This window comes from Aethalodelphis obliquidens, unplaced genomic scaffold (genome assembly GCF_003676395.1).
Source record: "Aethalodelphis obliquidens isolate GAN/ISIS:26980383/991018 unplaced genomic scaffold, ASM367639v1 scaffold2, whole genome shotgun sequence".
Classification (NCBI taxonomy): Eukaryota; Metazoa; Chordata; class Mammalia; order Artiodactyla; family Delphinidae; genus Aethalodelphis; species Aethalodelphis obliquidens.
The window spans coordinates 78,288,558-78,306,540 of record NW_020837946.1 but is presented as its reverse complement, the minus strand read 5'-3'; the positions used below and the strand labels follow the sequence as shown (position 1 = coordinate 78,306,540).

Here is a 17,983-nt window from a genome sequence, read left to right as displayed (position 1 = left end):
TCCCTGTCACTCTGGATCTTGGCCACATGCATGGACCACATCATCTTTGGGTCATCTTTCACGTCCCGGGCTCCAATGTGATGGCCAAGCTGCTTGCGAAAAGCTTCCTTGTACTTGTACTAAAGGAAACAAAAAGAAATCATGTCTTATTCTTTTTAAGATTAACTTATATTACTATCTTTGTGGCAAATTACAGAGAACATATATTCCAAATATCACCAAGGGTAGAGAGCCACAGATTTAAGGTTTTTTTGATAGTAAAGATTAAAGGCTAAATCCTACAAATTCCATACATAATAAATGCATCCTTGAATTTATCCTCATCTCACACTGCGTCCCTGGGATCATTTCACTATGTTTCAATTTGTTACTTAGAGGACTGTGTTCAATTTAATATTAACTTGAGACTGCTCTGAAGTGAAAATTGCAATCCAATCAATACAAACAAGGGAGAAAGTCTTACTTCGCTGGCAATATCTCGGGATGCTTTTGCTGCTTTGAGTGGTATGGCATCAACGGGAAGATCGTAACCTTTTTTCTTCAGCTCCTCATAACCCATTCGGTAGTGTTTCTGTTAAGAGATGAAAATCACTTTGAAAAAAGCTATTTTCCATAAACGTCTGCATCATAATGAATCCAACGTGCTAAATATTTTAAGAGCTCATGAGGATAGTACAATATGTGCTCTAGAATACTCAAATGTAATTCAAAATTATGCTTATTGATTGCTGATGGTCCTGTTTTAAACTTGAAAGCTCTTCAATTACTTAGATCAATAAAATTAAATGTCATCTCTTCCCAAATGTTTATGAGAATGAGACAGACAGAAGTAAATTGGTAGAGAAATGAAATGAAATTATCATTTAGGTGCTGTTTTCCAATTAACTTTGAATGTTTCATTAGAAGATTTTGTTAGAAAAGAGCAATGCCTTTAAAAAAAAAATTTATTTAATTAATTTATTTTTGGCTGCGTTTGGGTCTTCGTTGCTGCACACGGGCTTTCGCAGCGAGCGGGGGCTACTCTTCATTGCAGTGCGTGGGCTTCTCATTGTGGTGGCTTCTCTTATTGCGGAGCATGGGCTCTAGGTGCGCGGGCTTCAGTCATTGTGGCATGCGGGCTCAGTAGTTGTGACTCACGGGCTCTAGAGCGCAGGCTTGGTAGTTGTGGCGCATGGGCTCAGTTGCTCCATGGCATGTGGGATCCTTCTGGAGCAGGGCTTGAACCATGTCCCCGGCATTAGCAGGGGGATTCCCAACCACTGCACCACCAGGGAAGCCCAAGAGCAATGCCTTTTCCCATCTAACACCTCTAGTGGGGGAAAATCACACCTAAAGGACTACGTAGCTAACACATTGTGAAACAAAGTCTATTTCACAATATAGGGCTGTCCAAAAGTAGGATACATATTTTTAGGTAAGAAACAAAGTCCTTCATAATTTTTAAAATGTAAGATTTTTTGAGGAAAGTTTAAATACTGAATTAAAAAGCTTAAGAGAAATAATGTGCTTCTTCAGATTTGTTACATAATTAAATAATTGAGAATCTAATTTAATGCACTTCATTTAGAAACCAGATTGTTTAAAGTGCCTATTGATCTTGGACTTGTTTTTATATTTTAGTCCTTTGTGTCATTACTCTAGTACATTATTTAAGCTAAAGTGTTTGTATTGGAATTTAGAACTTGTCTTTAAAATATTAATTTTTACATCCATTATTTTCAGGAGATTATGCCATGATGACAATAAAAATGAAATTATCTGGCATGAGTTTTTTTTTTTTTTGGTGCATGAGTTTTTTGTGTGTGTGCAAGAGTTTTTTATGCTCACTCATTTAAATTTTATTGAATTTCATGTATATCAGGCACTATACTAGCTAAGCACTGCAGATCAAATATGAATTGTCTCTGCTCCCAAGAAGTTCTTATCCACATAGGGAAGAGCTATACAAACCATTATGTTATAACAACATGCATAATAATGGACTATAATGAACAGAGAGCACATCCTTCCAACTCTATCTGACATAGGGAGTGCCAATTATTTGGATGTTCAGGCTTAAAACCACTAAATGAGGACTCTAAGTCACTTTTAGTTTGTTAATTAACATGATTCAAGTATTCAGAATAAATTCCAAATAAATTCACTGCCTTAGACGCAATTAAAATGAGATTTCTGGGGACTTCCCTGGTGGCGCAGTGGTTGGGACTCCACGCTCCTGATGCAGGGGGCCCAGGTTCGATCCCTGGTCGGGGAACTAGATCCCACATGCATGCCGCAACTAAGAGTTCACATGCCACAACTAAGGAGCCCTCCTGCTGCAACTAAGACCCAGTGCAACCAAATAAAAATAAATAAATATTTTAAAAAATAAAAATAAAATGAGCTTTCGGAAAACACACGCTGAATTTGGAAACTTACATCGCTTGTATTGATTAAGTTTGCTTTAGCCAGAATAATGCCAGGTGTATCAGGCATGATGTGGATTTGAGTCTTGTCCTTGTCCCAAGCTTCTCTATAAAGTCTCTAAAATGAGAAATAAGTGTTTTTCAGTGGTGCTATAAGATTAGTGAGTGACACAGTTAACTTCAAACAGTATTACTGATTCATCTAAATTAAGCATCACAATAGCATAAGCAGATAACATAAGCAGAGAATAGATATAGTATTTTTTGACTCATCTGAGACATAACTGCCTTCAAAAATATAGATTATGGATTACCTTTTCAAAGTTACAACTAACCTGCCTGTAAGAAATCAACCCAAGTATTTAAAGCCTTTGCCAACATCATCAAATGGAGCAGCAGTTCTCCACCTGTTGGATTGTGAAAGTCTCCCTCGGTGTTTAACTGGGGGACAGCCCTTATCTTCTGAAAAGATGACATATTCAGGGTATGTCTATATATTAGGGAGTCTCATTTCCTATGTGGTTTATTATATGGTTATACCTCATAATTACTTGGGAGGATTAGGATTCCCCCAAAGGATTTTGTATGAGATTTATCAAAGCCTCTTTTATATCTTGGGGTCATCATCCGTCTTTCTTCAACAGAAGACAGAGGGACCCAAACGAAAATCTCATTGATTTATTAAAACTAGGGGGTGAAAGTCTGATGAAAAACTTTGTTTACATTGTCAGAGAATCTTCCCACAATATACTTATCAATTACAAAGGCCAAAATAGTAACCAGACAGTGGAGAAAGCTGGCGACACCATTTCACCCAAGTAATCAAAGTTAAAATGATCAGTAATGGGACAGATTGATACTATGTGCCTATATGGAGGAGGATGCAACATGTGCTATCCTGCCAAAAATACAAAACCTGAATCTAATCATGAGGAAACACTAGACAAAACCAAATTTAGGGAGGTTCCACAAAACAACTGGCCTGTGCTCTTCACAAATGTCAAGGACTTGGAAGACAAAGAAGTGAGGAACCAGTTCAGATTAAAGGAGACTAAAGACATGACAAGTAAATTCAACGTGTGGTCTTGGATTGGATCCTGGATCAGAAAAGATTTTTTACTTTCTATAAAGGACACTTGTGGTAAAATTGAGTAAATTCTGTAGACTAGTGTTATTTCAACACTACTTTCCTGATTTTGATCATTGCACTGTGGTTATCTAAGAGAATGTTCTTATTTTCAGGAAATACACATTTAGGGATAGAGTGGCATCAGGAAGCAACTTATACACATACACATACATATATATATATACACACACACACACACACACACACACACACACACAGAGCTAAGAGAAAGAGGTGGGAGGGAAGAAAGAAAAAGGTAAAAGTGACAAAATGCTAATAATTGTGGAATCTGGGTGAAAGATATATATACGTATAAAGATGCACATACATAAATTATTTGTACTATTTTCAACTTTTCTGTATACCTGAAATTATTTCAATATAAAAAGATTTTAAAGTCTCATTGGTTCCTTGGACTTATCAATTTCCCTTTGAGGTGTGTTGTGTGGGGTGTGAGGGGTTGGCACTTTTCTCCTTCCTGAACATTCTTACTATGGTCCATGTAACCCAGAGGAGCCAATTAAAGACATTCAGGACTACAATAAACCAAGGCTTGTGAATTTCCATATACCTTTACCCTGGTTCTGGACTAACCTTTCTGATTAAGAAAGATCAGAGTTTCTCAACTTCAGCACTATTGGTGTTGTATACCGGATGATTCTTTGTTGTGAGGGAACTGTCCTGACTTCTATCCACTAGATGCCAGTAGCATGCCACCCTCAAGTTATGACAAGGTCTCTGCGTGCTGCCAAATGTCCCCTGTGGGACAAAACTGTCCCTGGTTGGGAACCACCAGATAAATAGATAACTATATACTCTTTATGACATTTCCACTGTGCCTGTGTAAGGTACTCAGAATATCTCCCTCTGATATACTCTATCCCAACAAAATCTGGGTCTTTAATGCACTCAAGTTTCAGAGAAAAAAATACATTCAATAGTTTTTTCTTTATGATTTGGATAAATAAATAAGCAAGCAAGATTTGGGTGACAAAATTTATACTAACCCATTTTTACATGATCCAGTGTAGGGTAACTGATAATTCAAATGAAGTAACCAAACAAAAAAAACATTATGCTGTGTGATGCGATGCTGTGCTGTTCTACTAATTTATTAAGCAAATACTATTGAGCACCTACCAGGTATCAGGCACTATAATTTCTTTTATTTATTTCTGAAGAGTTACTCACATCACTCCTATTTTTGGCATTTGTCTTTGCCAGAACTATGTCCATGGCATCAGGAATGCTGGTGAACTTGTTTCTGTCTGGAGGCTGGCGATATTTCTTCTCACTGATGATTTCTGAAGCCCGTTTGTTCTTTTCTACCTCCAAAGAACCCAGGGGACTCCATCCTATGCCTCTCAGCCACTCAAGGTCAGATTTATACAAATTCTGTGAAAATACAAAGCAAGCCATCAAAATTCCAACCTCATCTAGACCCTTGACTGAAGTGATTCTATGCATTACAAACAGATGCATTTTAGATATTCAATAATAATTTATCTAGTTTCAGTCTGTCTATGATTAAATGGCTACTCATATGAGATATAAAGTACTACATAAACTATGAGATTTAGTAGAAACTGACCTCACTCTGTAGTTCATAAACCTTTTTAGCTTGAACAACGTCATTCTGGTCAGGCAGGCAGGTCCACTGGTGCAGGTAGTTCTTGTAGTCCACGTCACTGACCAAGGCCTGGCATTTTTTGGCCAGCACCACTCCCAACATGTCCACTGGGCTGCTGAACTTGGTTTTCCACTTCTCAAAGTCCTTCTTGTATTCCCTTTCACTCTGCATTTTGGCTACATTCATGGACAACACAAGCTTTGGATCATCTTGCAGACTCCGGAATCCAATATGGTGGCCGACTTGCTTGCGGTAGCCTTGTTTATATTTAAACTGAAATCAGAGGAAACAGTTCTCTTATTAACATAAACACAGGGCAAGTTAAACTCAGTTTGCTTTGTTTGCATGTTTGTTTTCCAAAACTGAGAATTTCATTTAACTTAATAAGAAATGTGAAAACTTAAGTGGAAGTTTCCAAAAAAACATAATGTAGCTGAGTATCAGGACAGGTTATGATGAGAAATTAAATTCAACTAGAGGTAGACATATATATTGGGATGTGCTAGACATTGTGTATGCTGACTCTACGGTAGTATTTGATAAAGCTCTTGTGATATCCTTATGGGAATGATGGAAAAGTATGGCTGAATGGCAAAAAAGAAAATTGGGAAGATTCAGGACTTGATGAACAGGCCTAATAGTGTAGATTAATTTATTAAGCGGCAGGGTTTTTTAGTGGTTTGCCATATAATTATGTCACATAAACTTGGCCTGTTCGGGATCCATATCTTCATGCACATAAAAACAGCTAAACATGTTAAATTAGAAACAAAATTCCACAAGATCTCAACATATCGCCAAGATAGGTCAAACGAACTACATAAATGTAAGAAATTAAGAGTGAAATCTAGTATTTAGATTCAATTGGGAAAAACTGCATTACTGTTGGATGACAATGACAAGAGGGATAATAATAATGAGAGGAATAATAGCATTTACTTGATACCAGATGCTGAACATACATTACACTTCACAGAAGTAGGTTCTACTCTCTCTTGACACCCAGCTTCATGGTTATGTCTACTAAAAATACTCAAGAGTTTACGGGGGTTATAAGCTCAATGTGGGCAATCTGACAAAGTTGCTTTTAAAAAAGTAGATTTTTGTAAGAGATTCTGTAGGGGTACAGATAAAGGCAAATCAGAAGCTCATGTGCTTGGCCTGACCTGAAACAGGAAAACAACACCGAGTTTTGAGGCATTCTATTTTGATAGGGGTTTTGAAAAAATACAATAAATCACAAGTGGAATGATCAGAGGATTGAAGGACCTATAAAGCTAAAACCAAAGGAGAATAAGTAAGAAACTTGAAATGTTTGAAGGGGTATCAGGTGAAAGAGGAAATATGCTACTTTTGTGGTGTTCTAAAACACAGACCTGGGCTTCCCTGGTGGCGCAGTGGTTGAGAGTCCGCCTGCTGATGCAGGGGACACGGGTTCGTGCCCTGGACCAGGAAGATCCCACGTGCCGCGGAGCAGCTGGGCCCGTGAGCCGTGCCTGCTGGGCCTGAGCGTCCGGAGCCTGTGCTCCTTAACGGAAGAGGCCACAGCAGTGAGAGGCCCGTGTACCACACACACACACAAAAAAACACAGACCTAGGGCTGATCAGTAACATGTTCGAAATAAGGAAATAGATAACGTCAATTAGAGATGATCCAGCAAGGAAACAACCTGCCCTGAAGGACACAAAAATTCTTATATTTGTAAGTATCCAGAGACCAGTTGGAATGGAGAGAAGGTAGGATGCTGAGTGGGAGATTAGATTAAATAACCTTTAAGTTATCTTCTAACTCTAAATTCTATGATTCTAATTTATTAAATTGAGTACTCATAAAAAATAGCTCTACTCTCCTTAGATTGTATAGATACAAGAACCATTTGAAACAGAGGAGATACAATCTCTACAATGGTGGGAAATTCATTTATAGGTAATTTAATTTTAGGGTACGATTTCGAAAGTTTCTAACAGATTTACGTGAAAAGAAATTAGGTACTATCAAATATTGTGTTGTTACGAAAGTATTGACACAATTTAATTTCCTAAACTATCTTTACCTCATGGGGAGCACTAACATTAAATGAAAATGAGTTTACTTTCCGGGGACCGTTCAAGCATCACTACTGCTTTAGGTTCATTACCACATCTATTCATTTTAATGAAGTATTGACCTGCAAGCCCGAGGGTGGATAATAACACGTCATCTAATTAATTCTCAGCACTTCTGGAGTGCCACAGATTAACTGAATTAGAGAGAAACTTCCCTTATATTCTTAGAATTTATTGTCAGATTCTGTCTTTATTTTTTTTAACCTTTTTAATATTGGAGTATAGCTCATTAAGAATGTTGTGATAGTTTCAGGTGTACAGCAAAGCAACTCATCCATACATAAACATGTATCCATTCTTGCCCAGACTGCCCTCCCATCCTGGCTACCACATAACATTGAGCAGAGTTCCCTGTGCTAAACAGTAGGTCCTTGTTGGTTATCCATTTTAAAAATAGCAGTCTGTACATGTCAATCCCAAACTCCCTAACTATCCCTTCCCTCCCCCCTTCCCTCCAGTAACCATAAGTTCATTCTCTAAGTCTGTGAGTCCGTTTCTGTTTTGTAAATACGTTCATTTGTATCATTTCTTTTTAGATTCTGCATATAAGTGATATCATACGATATTTCTCCTTCTCTGTTTGACTTAACTTCACTCAGTATAACAATCTCTAGGTCTTTGCTGCAAATGGCATTATTTCATTCTTTTTTATGACTAATATTCCATTGCATATATGTACCACATCTTCTTTATGTCAGATTCTGCCTTTAGACATGCTTTCTCTCCAAACCAAATCCTTGTTTTGCTTTGTTTCAAAGATTTTGATTAAGAGGTTGTGCTTCCCTATGAAATTCTGGTAATTTATTCTCTATAACCAAAGTTCTCTGAATTTTTGGTGTTTAATTTTTGGTGTTAACAAAATTATATGTTTTAGTGTTTGCAGAATATCTAAGTTGAATACTTATAAAAATTTAATTGATCAATAGGAACTATATCCAGTTTATTTACCAAATTTACTACCCTTTCCAATCATAAATAGAAGTTGCCTTGGGAATTCCCTGGCTGTCCAGTGGTTAGGACTCGGCGCTGTCAATGCCATGGCCTGGGGTTCAATGCCTGGTCGGGGAACTAAGATCCCACAAACTGTGTGCGGCCAAAAAAAAAAAAAAAAAAAAAAGAAGTTGCCTTGGAGAGTGAATATCCTCGTTTTACGAACTTTCGACCAGATATCCAGGGGAAAGTTAGGTCTTCTGGATCTTAAACCTAAATTCCTGCCACCTTCTGTATTTTCTATACGCTGAGCCAATTTATTATAATTACGTAAATGCAAGGATGGACTAAATAGAAAGAATTGGAAGCTAATTTTAAATATGTGCAAAGAAAAATCTATTAACATTAGGTTGTTGAGGTTATTTATTATCTGGCACTTTGAATTTGTCTAAAATAGACAAATAGAAGCCAGAAAAATTATTTGCAGGCAAGCAGGGGAAAACGGAAATCTCTGGTACTTTTGTAATGTCTAGAAACATCATGTCTTAGTGTAATGCACCTTGTAGGTCCTCTGGCTCAGTCTCTGTCCAGGCAGCCCCTTTTTTGATATTCGATCAGTGAGAAACAAGAGTGAATTTGGGGTAAGTGAAGAGGGTAGGAGAAGATGAAGGGGACGGCATCACATTTTGAAAGGTAGGGCCTATCTGTGAAAATCATTACCAGCATTAAGGTACTGGATTCAGATAACAGTATATCCTCATAGAAGTCAAACAATACTTACATCACTAGCAATGTCTCTTGAAGCTTTGGCCAATTGTACAGAAATTGCATCAACTGGGAGATCATAGCCTTTCTTCAAAGCTTCTTCCCATCCAAGTTTATAGAGTTTCTGAAAATTAAAGAAATTATTTAGCATTATTCAGTGTATATTAAAACCCAAACAGATTATTGAACAAAAGTGTACCTAAAGAGTAGACATCAGATTTTAACATCATCTATCTTATCTCTGAAGATATGGATAAATACAAAGCAAGCTGTTTAATAGAGCAATGACTTAGCATCATATGATCTGGCTTCTTTTTTTTTTTTGCCTCTGAGACTCACTCCCCATCCCCTTGGTAGTGCAGTTGATCATGTCCTTTTCTGTTCAGACACAATATGGTCATATCAAGTATATTAGGTAGATTCCCTTTGCAGTTAAATACAGTCTAGGCTCACTATTTTGATTACAGATGTTAAATTGATTTTTTAAAAAAAGGGTCAGGTAACATATTTTAATTATCTAAATGATAAAAGTAATAGATAATGAAATGCCTTTTGTAAAGTGCAATAAATAAGTTAATCTTTTTTTTTTTTTTTGCGGTACGCAGGCCTCTCACTGCTGTGGCCTCTCCCGCTGCGGAGCACAGGCTCCGGATGCGCAGGCCCCAGTGGCCATGGCTCACGGGCCCAGCTGCTCCACGGCATGTGGGATCTTCCTGGACCGGGGCACGAACCCGTGTCCCCTGCATAGGCAGGTGGACTCTCAACCACTGCGCCACCAGGGAAGCCAAAAGTTAATCTTTTTGAATCAAATTTATTGAATGGATGCACATATGTTAAAACTGGACAATAATAAAAATAGCTGAAGGCCATCCAGTGCTTACTATGTGCCAGGCACTGTGATGAGAGCCCTTCATGGAATTTCTCATTTGGTCCTCACAGCAATTCAATGTCATAGGCACTTGTACGGTCCCAGTTTTAGGGATGAGGGAATTAAGGTTTAGACCCAATATTACACAATTCATAAATGGCAAAGCCAAAGCTCATACCAGGTCTGTTTGGTGCAATTTTTTCTTCCAACAGCTATTAATCAATTTTCTATACTGCGCCACACACAATGAGTACTGAAATAAAACAGGCACAATGCCTACTCCATGGGATATATAATCACAGCCGAAGCTCTTGCTTTAAACCACCATAAACTGCAACATCCCTACGCTAGCCAGTTTGAGTCATTCATTTCCACTGCTTCAGCATTTACATCAATGATATACCATGCCATCATTTAAAACGTTCAATTAGTTTCAAGCAAAATTTTTATGTAGCTTTACCTGACTGTAGTGTATTTGATTTTGCTTGGCTTGTAAAATGTCTGGTGTATCTGGCATCACATGAACCTTGGTTTTATCTTTGTTCCAATCAACGGTGTATAGGTACTAGAAAGTTAAAAAGCATACATTTAAAATTTAATAACTTTTTAGGACAAACAAGAAAGAAAAAATATAACAATATTTGAATGCACTCAATTTGAATTAGATTAAGTTAACTTAGTAACTAAAGTAGTATATGATTCAGAAAAGACACCAAAAATAAACTCAGACTTAAAAAAATAATTTAAAAGAACAAATAATTTCTAACTTAATTAGAAGGGCAAGTAAAATAAAAATAAGAGGTTGGGAGCAGAAGAATATGGTGTAGGGGAGTGCTCTGGTACTGTTTGCCACTGCATAGAAGTGGTGGGCCCAAATTAAATTTCCCAGACAAGAACCAGAGACTGCTAGCCCTGTCTGGCTGGGAGCTACAAGGAAGGATAGGTGTTCTGTCTACCTTGTTCATGGTATGCGCATTCTGCTTGGCAAGAACCATGTCCATGGAGTCATTCAGCTTCTTAAACTGGAAGTTGCTAGGGTGCTGGCGGTATTTCTGATCACTGGCATTTTCAGTTGCTTTCTTGGCCTTCTCCACTTCTAGGGAACCAGCTGGACTCCAGCCAAGCCCTTTGTACCATTCATTGTAGTCCTGCTTATATTCATTCTATAAAGAGAAGAAGCACTTTCTACTTTACCTTATCAATTTAGATACAAAACTGTGGCACAGGAGCCTGTAATCTCCATTCTCATGCTAAGAATGCAACCATCACTCAGAAAGAAGAGAGCCTTACATCACTCTGTATGTGATTCATATTCTTGGACAGCTGGATGTTCATGGAGTCTGGAAGGAGGATGTACTTGTGAATCAGGTGCTTGTAGTTGGTGTTGGTGATGTTGGCTTGGGCATCCTTGGCGGCCGTGACACTGAGCATGTCGGCAGGGGTGTGGTAGCTGGTCTTGGTTTTCTCATAGTTTTTCTTGTACTCCCGATCAGATTGCATCTTGGCCACTTGCATGGAATGGACTAATTTGGGATCATCCTCAAGACTGCGGAAACCAACCATCTTCCCCCTCTCCTTTTCATAATTGTGTTTGTATTTATACTGTGAAGAAAAATTTGAATATTTATTCAGAGCAATTCCCTTGACCAGAAATCATTCTAGTGTCAATATTCTGTATTTCATAAAAAGGGATACTTTTATAGAATTCTACAGTTCACAAAACACTTTTTTCACATTTATTTGTGTAAGTTGATCATCACAACTATACCTTGTGAGGTAGACAGCAAGGTTATTGTTACTGCCCCCATTTTAGAGAACAGTAAGCTGAGGCCAGAGGGGTGAGTGACTTGCTAAAGTCATTAAAGCTTAGAACATGGATCTTGTGATGATACACCACCCAGATTTTCACACATACCCTGTTGTTAAAGAACATTTAGTAGGTAATAAGTGTACAGCAAATGAGAGAAAAAAAAGCAGAATGTTCTAAGCAGTTTAATGTTGCCCTGAAAAATCATCCAGCCAGTCTTTCACTGATGAGAAGAGGCTTAGTTATGAGATACACAGTATAATTTTAGGGCAGCTTTATATTTGTGGAGGTTTTTTTCTTTTAAGACTCTCTACTCTGGTATAATGGGGAAGAAATTTTACTATTTATCACCAAGTTCCCTCTTTCATGGGGAGATCCTGATGCATGGGAAACTTCTTCTTCTGCCTATCTCTTGTGGGTTCGGGTGTACAACTTAGGGGTTAGGAGCTGGGAGAGCCAAATGACTCCAGCACAATAGAGGGAGAAGTTTGGAGTCCTCAGGACAATGTAGGAGTGGGATAGGGATGGGTAGGTAGGAAAAATGAAGAGCAGAGATGGAAGAGGAAAGAGAAAGTAGACCTGGGGGATGGCTAAGGAACGAGAGCTCTGAATGTGCTCCTCTCATTACCCCCAAATCATTAAATGTTCACTGTGAGTAGATTTCTTGTGGAAACAATCAAATGAAAGAATTGAGTTTCATAAAGGTGATGTGTTATGGCAATGGTGTGTTGGCACACCAGCTCTCTGGGGGAAAAAAAAGCCCTGATTTGTAGTGTTTGCCAATTTCTGTGGTGTAAGTTCTCCCACTATAGTTGATATCAAGCTATCAATAGTTTAACAACTGGTTTGCAAAATTCATGATTATTTAATAATCAGCTATCATGAGCACAAAAGATCAGGACTCCCAGCACACCATTTCCTGGCACATCCTGTTGGGAAGACAGAGCCTAAGAGGCAGGAGGCAGGAACAACACAAGTGTTAAGAAAACTTAGTGAAGGGCTTTCGATTTCTACTGGCCATAGCCTTGGTAATGGAGTACAAAGGTGGTCATAATGTAGCTGGCATTCTGTTTTTTCAGAATACCAGAGAAAACACAAGAGCAAGGCTAAGAAGCATTCACAGAACAGAATGGGACTATTGTTAGCAGGCATGCTTTCTTTCTCATATTTTATTCACTCAGTGTTTCTAAAACTCAGCCCTTATTATTTTGGTAGATTAGAAACCCCCAGTCAGGTGACCACTTTCCTTCAGACTTACATCGCTTGCAATATCTCTTGAGGCTTTGGCAGCTTTGATAGGAATGGCATCAGTTCTGAGATCATACCCTTTCTTTTTAGACTCTTCCAAAGAAAGTTTGTAGAGTTTCTGGAAAGAGAGGCAAAGGAAATAGTTTTCTTCTAAATAGGAAAGTCTGGGTTTATTTTAAAAGAGTATAGTGGCACTGCAGCATCTTTTTTTTTTTTTTAATCTTTCAGCAGAATGCTTCATTGGTGGTTCAAGGGCTAAATGCTCTCACAAGTAACATAACTGTGTTTGAAAACAAAATCTATTACAAATTAAAACATCTTCAAAAAACCACCAGAAAAAATAAGAGCTACTCGTCTCTATTAGGTTGTAAATATGCTTTTTAAAAATGTGAAAGCCCAGTAGATTCTTACTGATGCATTTTGTCAAATAAGAGTCAAGAGAAGAATACAAAACAGCCATGTTCTTAAATCAAAAGACTTCACTGTTTTGCAATTGACACTTTTATGTATATAACTGTGTGGATACTACAATTCAAAAAGAAGTCAACAATGCCAAATCCCTGTGTAATTCAAACAAACAAAAGAAAAAAACTGGTAGAGGGACTTCCCTGGGGTCCAGTGGTAAAGAATCCACCTTCCAATGCAGGGGACCCGGGTTTGATCCCTGGTCAGGGAACTAAGATCCCACATGCCGTGGGGCAACTAAGCCCGCATGCCACAACTACTGAGCCCGCACAGCTCAACTAGAGAGCCTGCAAGCGGCAAAAATACAGAGCCCATGTGCTCTGGAACCCATGTGCCACGGCTACAGAGCCCACCCACCCTGGAGCCTGCAAGCCACAACTAGAGGAGAGAAAACCACATGCCACAACCAGAGAGAAGCCCGTGTGCTGCAACGAAGATCTCGCACGCCTCAATGAAGATCCCGCGTGCCGCAACTAAGACACGATGCAGCATTTATTATAAATAAATAAATAATAAATAAATCTTTTTTAAAAAAACTGGTAGGATTTGAGGGTTTCCTGGCAACTGGTTAGGATGAGAAAGGAAGTGAAATAAAACACCTATGAAGCTTCTAACAGTAAGTTAGAACATTACATTCCTTACGGGGCTTGACCTAAATTCCTTACGGGGCTTGACCTAAATTCTTCCAAATGTTATTCTTCCCTTTCCATTTAACTTTTCCCAAGACTGCCTCTTTAGAATCATTTCAAAAGCTTGGTAGAGGGACTCTTTAAGAAAGTCCTGGGATTCACTCTTTCCTTATCTCTTATCCTGGGCTCTAAACCACTCTCTTTACTTCTCTTAGTTTGATAAGAAGTACCTACTCCTAGAACAAAATCCAACTGCCCTTCGAATTCCTAACTGCTGTCCCATCAACAGGCCTACTCCTACTCTTAGCAAAGCAAGATTAGAAAGATTCTCATTTGTGGGTTCCCACTCACTGTCAAAACAGTCATTCTCAAAATCGAGCCATTAATTAGTTAATTTGTTTTGATTGGTTCAAATAGGCAGGAAAGAAAGATGACAACTGGAGGAATTATACTCACATCACTCATATTAATTGTATTTGCCTTTGCCAGAATAATCTGGGGGATATCAGACATGATGTGGACTTTGGTCTTGTCAGCCTCCCATGCTTGTTTGTAGAGGTGCTGGAAAGAAAAAAAAAAAGAAAAAAGGAAGGAAGGAAGAAAGGAAGGAAAAAAGAAAGAAAAGAAAGAGAAGAAAAAAGCAATGGAAGTTAGTATTTAAAAGTTTTAAAGGAAGTCAGTACATATATATTATTGTACACAAATATCAATATTTTATGTGTTTTTATTAGCTGGCTCTTATTTTTAAAAAATTTAAAGGAAAAAGGTGCTCATTCAAACAAGACAGTGGAGAGGATGTCAGATGGAAAGTAAAATGTCTTGCCTTCCTATTTTACAGCCTGGATATAGCATCTCCATCCTAAAATTTTCTATGCGTATTAAAGTCCACATATAGTCCTTTTTTTAATATAAATGAGGTTATATAAAACATGTTTTACATCTTGCTTTTTTACTTAATATTATAGGTTAGACATCTTTTAGCCCTCTTAACAATTTACTTCATTCATTTAAAGAGCTGTGCAGTATTCCATGAAGAGGTGTAACCCAATTGATTTAACCAGTTCTCCTTTGATAGACATTTAATTTGTTGTTTCCAGTTTTTTTCTACTATAAGCAATGATGCCATGATCTTTGTGGTGGGCCTGGAGATGTACAACCCAGACACTCACTCAAGGAAGGACTGGTTGCACCAACTATTGGCAGACAGCCTCCAAACTGTCAGTTGCTTCAAGGTTTTGTTGCCTCACTCAAGAGCACACCCTTCCCTGGTGGCCATCCAGTTACTCATCAGAGTGGTGGTACAAAGGCCTGGCCATTCCACCCAGTTCAGGACACGTCCGGCAGGCCGTATATACTCAAGAGACCTCTGGGGCACTGGCATAGGCTTTGTAGGGCTGGCATCACAGTCGGACCCCTCTTGCCCCCCCCCTTTTTTTTTACATCTTTATTGGAGCATAATTGCTTTACAATGGTGTGTTAGTTTCTGCTTTATAACAAAGTGAATCCGTTATACATATACATATGTTCCCATATCTCTTCCCTCTTGCGTCTCCCTCCCTCCCACCCTCCCTATCCCACCCCTCTAGGTGGTCACAAAGCACCGAGCTGATCTCCCTGTGCTATGCGGCTGCTTCCCACTAGCTATCTAGTTTACGTTTGGTAGTGTATATATGTCCATGCCACTCTTCTCATTTTGTCACAGCTTACCCTTCCTCCTCCCCATATCCTCAAGTCCCCTCACTGGTACTGATCCCTGAAAAATGCCCTGTACTCCAAATTCCATCTCAGCATCTCTTTTTGGGGACCCTAACCTGCAAAAAGTATTACCGTGTGTATGTATGTGTGTACATCTTTGCACATACATGAGGATTTCTGAAGGGTATTGGGCAACTGAAGTTTTAATTTTAACAAATATTAACAAAAACTGTTGCTTAGAAGTTTACATTAACTCCCTTTCCAATACTGTATATCACACAACTTTTTTAATCTTTGCAAATCTTATAGGTGAAAAATGCTACCTCTTTGTTTTAGCCAGGTTTGATTAAAAAACAAAACCAAAACTTCTGCTAGAGTCTTTTTCTAGATCAGGGGTCAGTAAACGTAAAGAGCCAGATAGTAAATAATGTTAGGCTTTGTGGGCCACAGAATCTCTGTTATGAACTACTCAGCTCTGCTGTTGCAGTGCAAAAGCGGCCACAGATGATATGCAGATGAATAGCTGTGGCTGTGTTCCTATAAAATTTTATTTACAAAAACTAATTTTCTGACTTCTGATCAAGACCAGCACGATCCAATAGAACTATGCAATGATGAAAATGTCCTGTGTCATCTGTGTCATCAACACGACAGTCCCTAGCCACACGGGGCTATCAGTCACTTGAAATGTAGCTAATGTGAATGAAGAACAAATTATTAATATTAATTTATTGAGATTTGTCATCACATGTGGCTAGTGATTATAGTATTGGAAGCACAATTCTAATGGAAAGAGCAATAGTTAGTCATTAGAGTACTGGTTCTAGTCCAGACCAGGTCATTGACCTGCTGTGTGTCTTTAAGGGAGGTGCCTTGCCTCTCTGGGCCACCCTTTCCTCAACTCTGCAAGGAAGGGGTTCAACCTGATGACCACCAAGATATCTCTCAGTGTTAGCATTTGCTATTTCTGTGATTCTCATCTTGGCATGATTATTTTAAAATGGTAATCTTTAACACTGAAAAGATGAAAGGCTTAATTTAATATTTAAAAAGTAAATGTATGTTTGTGGTGGTTTAAATTCTAAGTCTTAAAAGGGGCACTGAGACTTTTGCCTTGTGTCAACAAGTCCTTTCCAAAGAGGTTGGTCTTCTTGACAAAATTCTTTCTCAGAAGACTCCAGGGGATTTACTCAGAGACTTAGCGTAATACAGCTCTATCTTTCTACATCATTTCCTGCAATCGTTTCATGTTCAGATCCAAATTATTTTTCCCCTTTTTGGTTAATCAATGGCATTTCTAATTATGATCCACAAAATATAACCAATGCTGTTGCAATTATTTTATTTTTGCAACTTAAAAACAGATGTCCAAGGGTGATGTACTTGTTGGTCCTGAAATCAAATTATGGCTAATTATGTCAAACTACAGCAAGGCTTTTCTGAAGGCTGGAGTCATTAATGATCCAGGGAAGTACTAGTGGAGAGCTATCGCTCTCAGCATTGCCCAGAGAAGGTCCTGGCTCAGAATGCTGCTACAGCCATGTAATCTAGTTTTCTTTTATTCCATCAAAAGAGCAAGGAAGCAGGGGTGGGCTGCAACACCCAGCTGTTATCATCAGCCCTACAGTCTACTGATTCAGCATAATGAGCTTCTACTAACTTCGCCTTAGACAAATGGGACTCATTTTCAAGATCTGCATCAAAAGAAAAGAGTCCATACTTATTTTGTTATGTCTATTAGGTAGGGTGGTTCACTGAGCATTTGGAGAGGGCACTTATTAGGACTAATTTCTATCTTTTTTGTTTGTTTTTTTAACTACAAGACCCTTTTTCAAGGTAGAGGAAACATTAATTATGATGCTGTAAAACTGTTATCAAAACCTGTCGATTAAATGTAGGCTATGCCTGGCTTATTCCTGATGCTTATGAAACACTACATTATTGAAAGACTTACTTCGTTCATAATTTTTGCATTATTCTTGGCCAAAACCATGTTCACTGAGTCCATCAAGGTGGAATACTTCAAAGTGTCTGGGTGTTGGCGGTACTTCTTTTCACTGATAATCTCCATGGCTTTCTTGTTTTTCTCAGCCTCCAGGGAGCCCAGAGGGAGCCATCCAACGCCCTTCATGAAGTCAGCATAGTCAGCTTTGTACTGATTCTGCAAAAGAGGAAAAGTTCGAGGATGAGAAGAAACCAAATCTTCCAAGAACCATGAGCGGGTATTTAATATTCCATAAGTTCCACTTCAGTTTTCAACTGATAGTATATTCAACTTTAATTACTTTTAACCCTAAACTTTATTT

General features: G+C 38.4%; 1 protein-coding gene across 1 annotated transcript in view; it reads right to left on the bottom strand.

Moving 5' to 3' along the window:
• NEB (nebulin) overlaps positions 1-17,983 on the bottom strand; it is a 248,266-nt gene that overhangs the window by 139,861 nt on the left and 90,422 nt on the right. Inside the window, exons 40-51 of the mRNA XM_027078303.1 lie at positions 17,632-17,838; positions 14,439-14,543; positions 12,899-13,006; positions 11,124-11,435; positions 10,790-10,996; positions 10,294-10,398; positions 8,982-9,089; positions 5,126-5,437; positions 4,726-4,929; positions 2,419-2,523; positions 464-571; positions 3-119 (exon numbers count right to left, since the gene is read on the bottom strand). Coding sequence (XP_026934104.1) covers positions 3-119; positions 464-571; positions 2,419-2,523; positions 4,726-4,929; positions 5,126-5,437; positions 8,982-9,089; positions 10,294-10,398; positions 10,790-10,996; positions 11,124-11,435; positions 12,899-13,006; positions 14,439-14,543; positions 17,632-17,838 — 1,998 coding nt within the window. The remainder of the gene's footprint in view (positions 1-2; positions 120-463; positions 572-2,418; positions 2,524-4,725; positions 4,930-5,125; positions 5,438-8,981; positions 9,090-10,293; positions 10,399-10,789; positions 10,997-11,123; positions 11,436-12,898; positions 13,007-14,438; positions 14,544-17,631; positions 17,839-17,983) is intronic.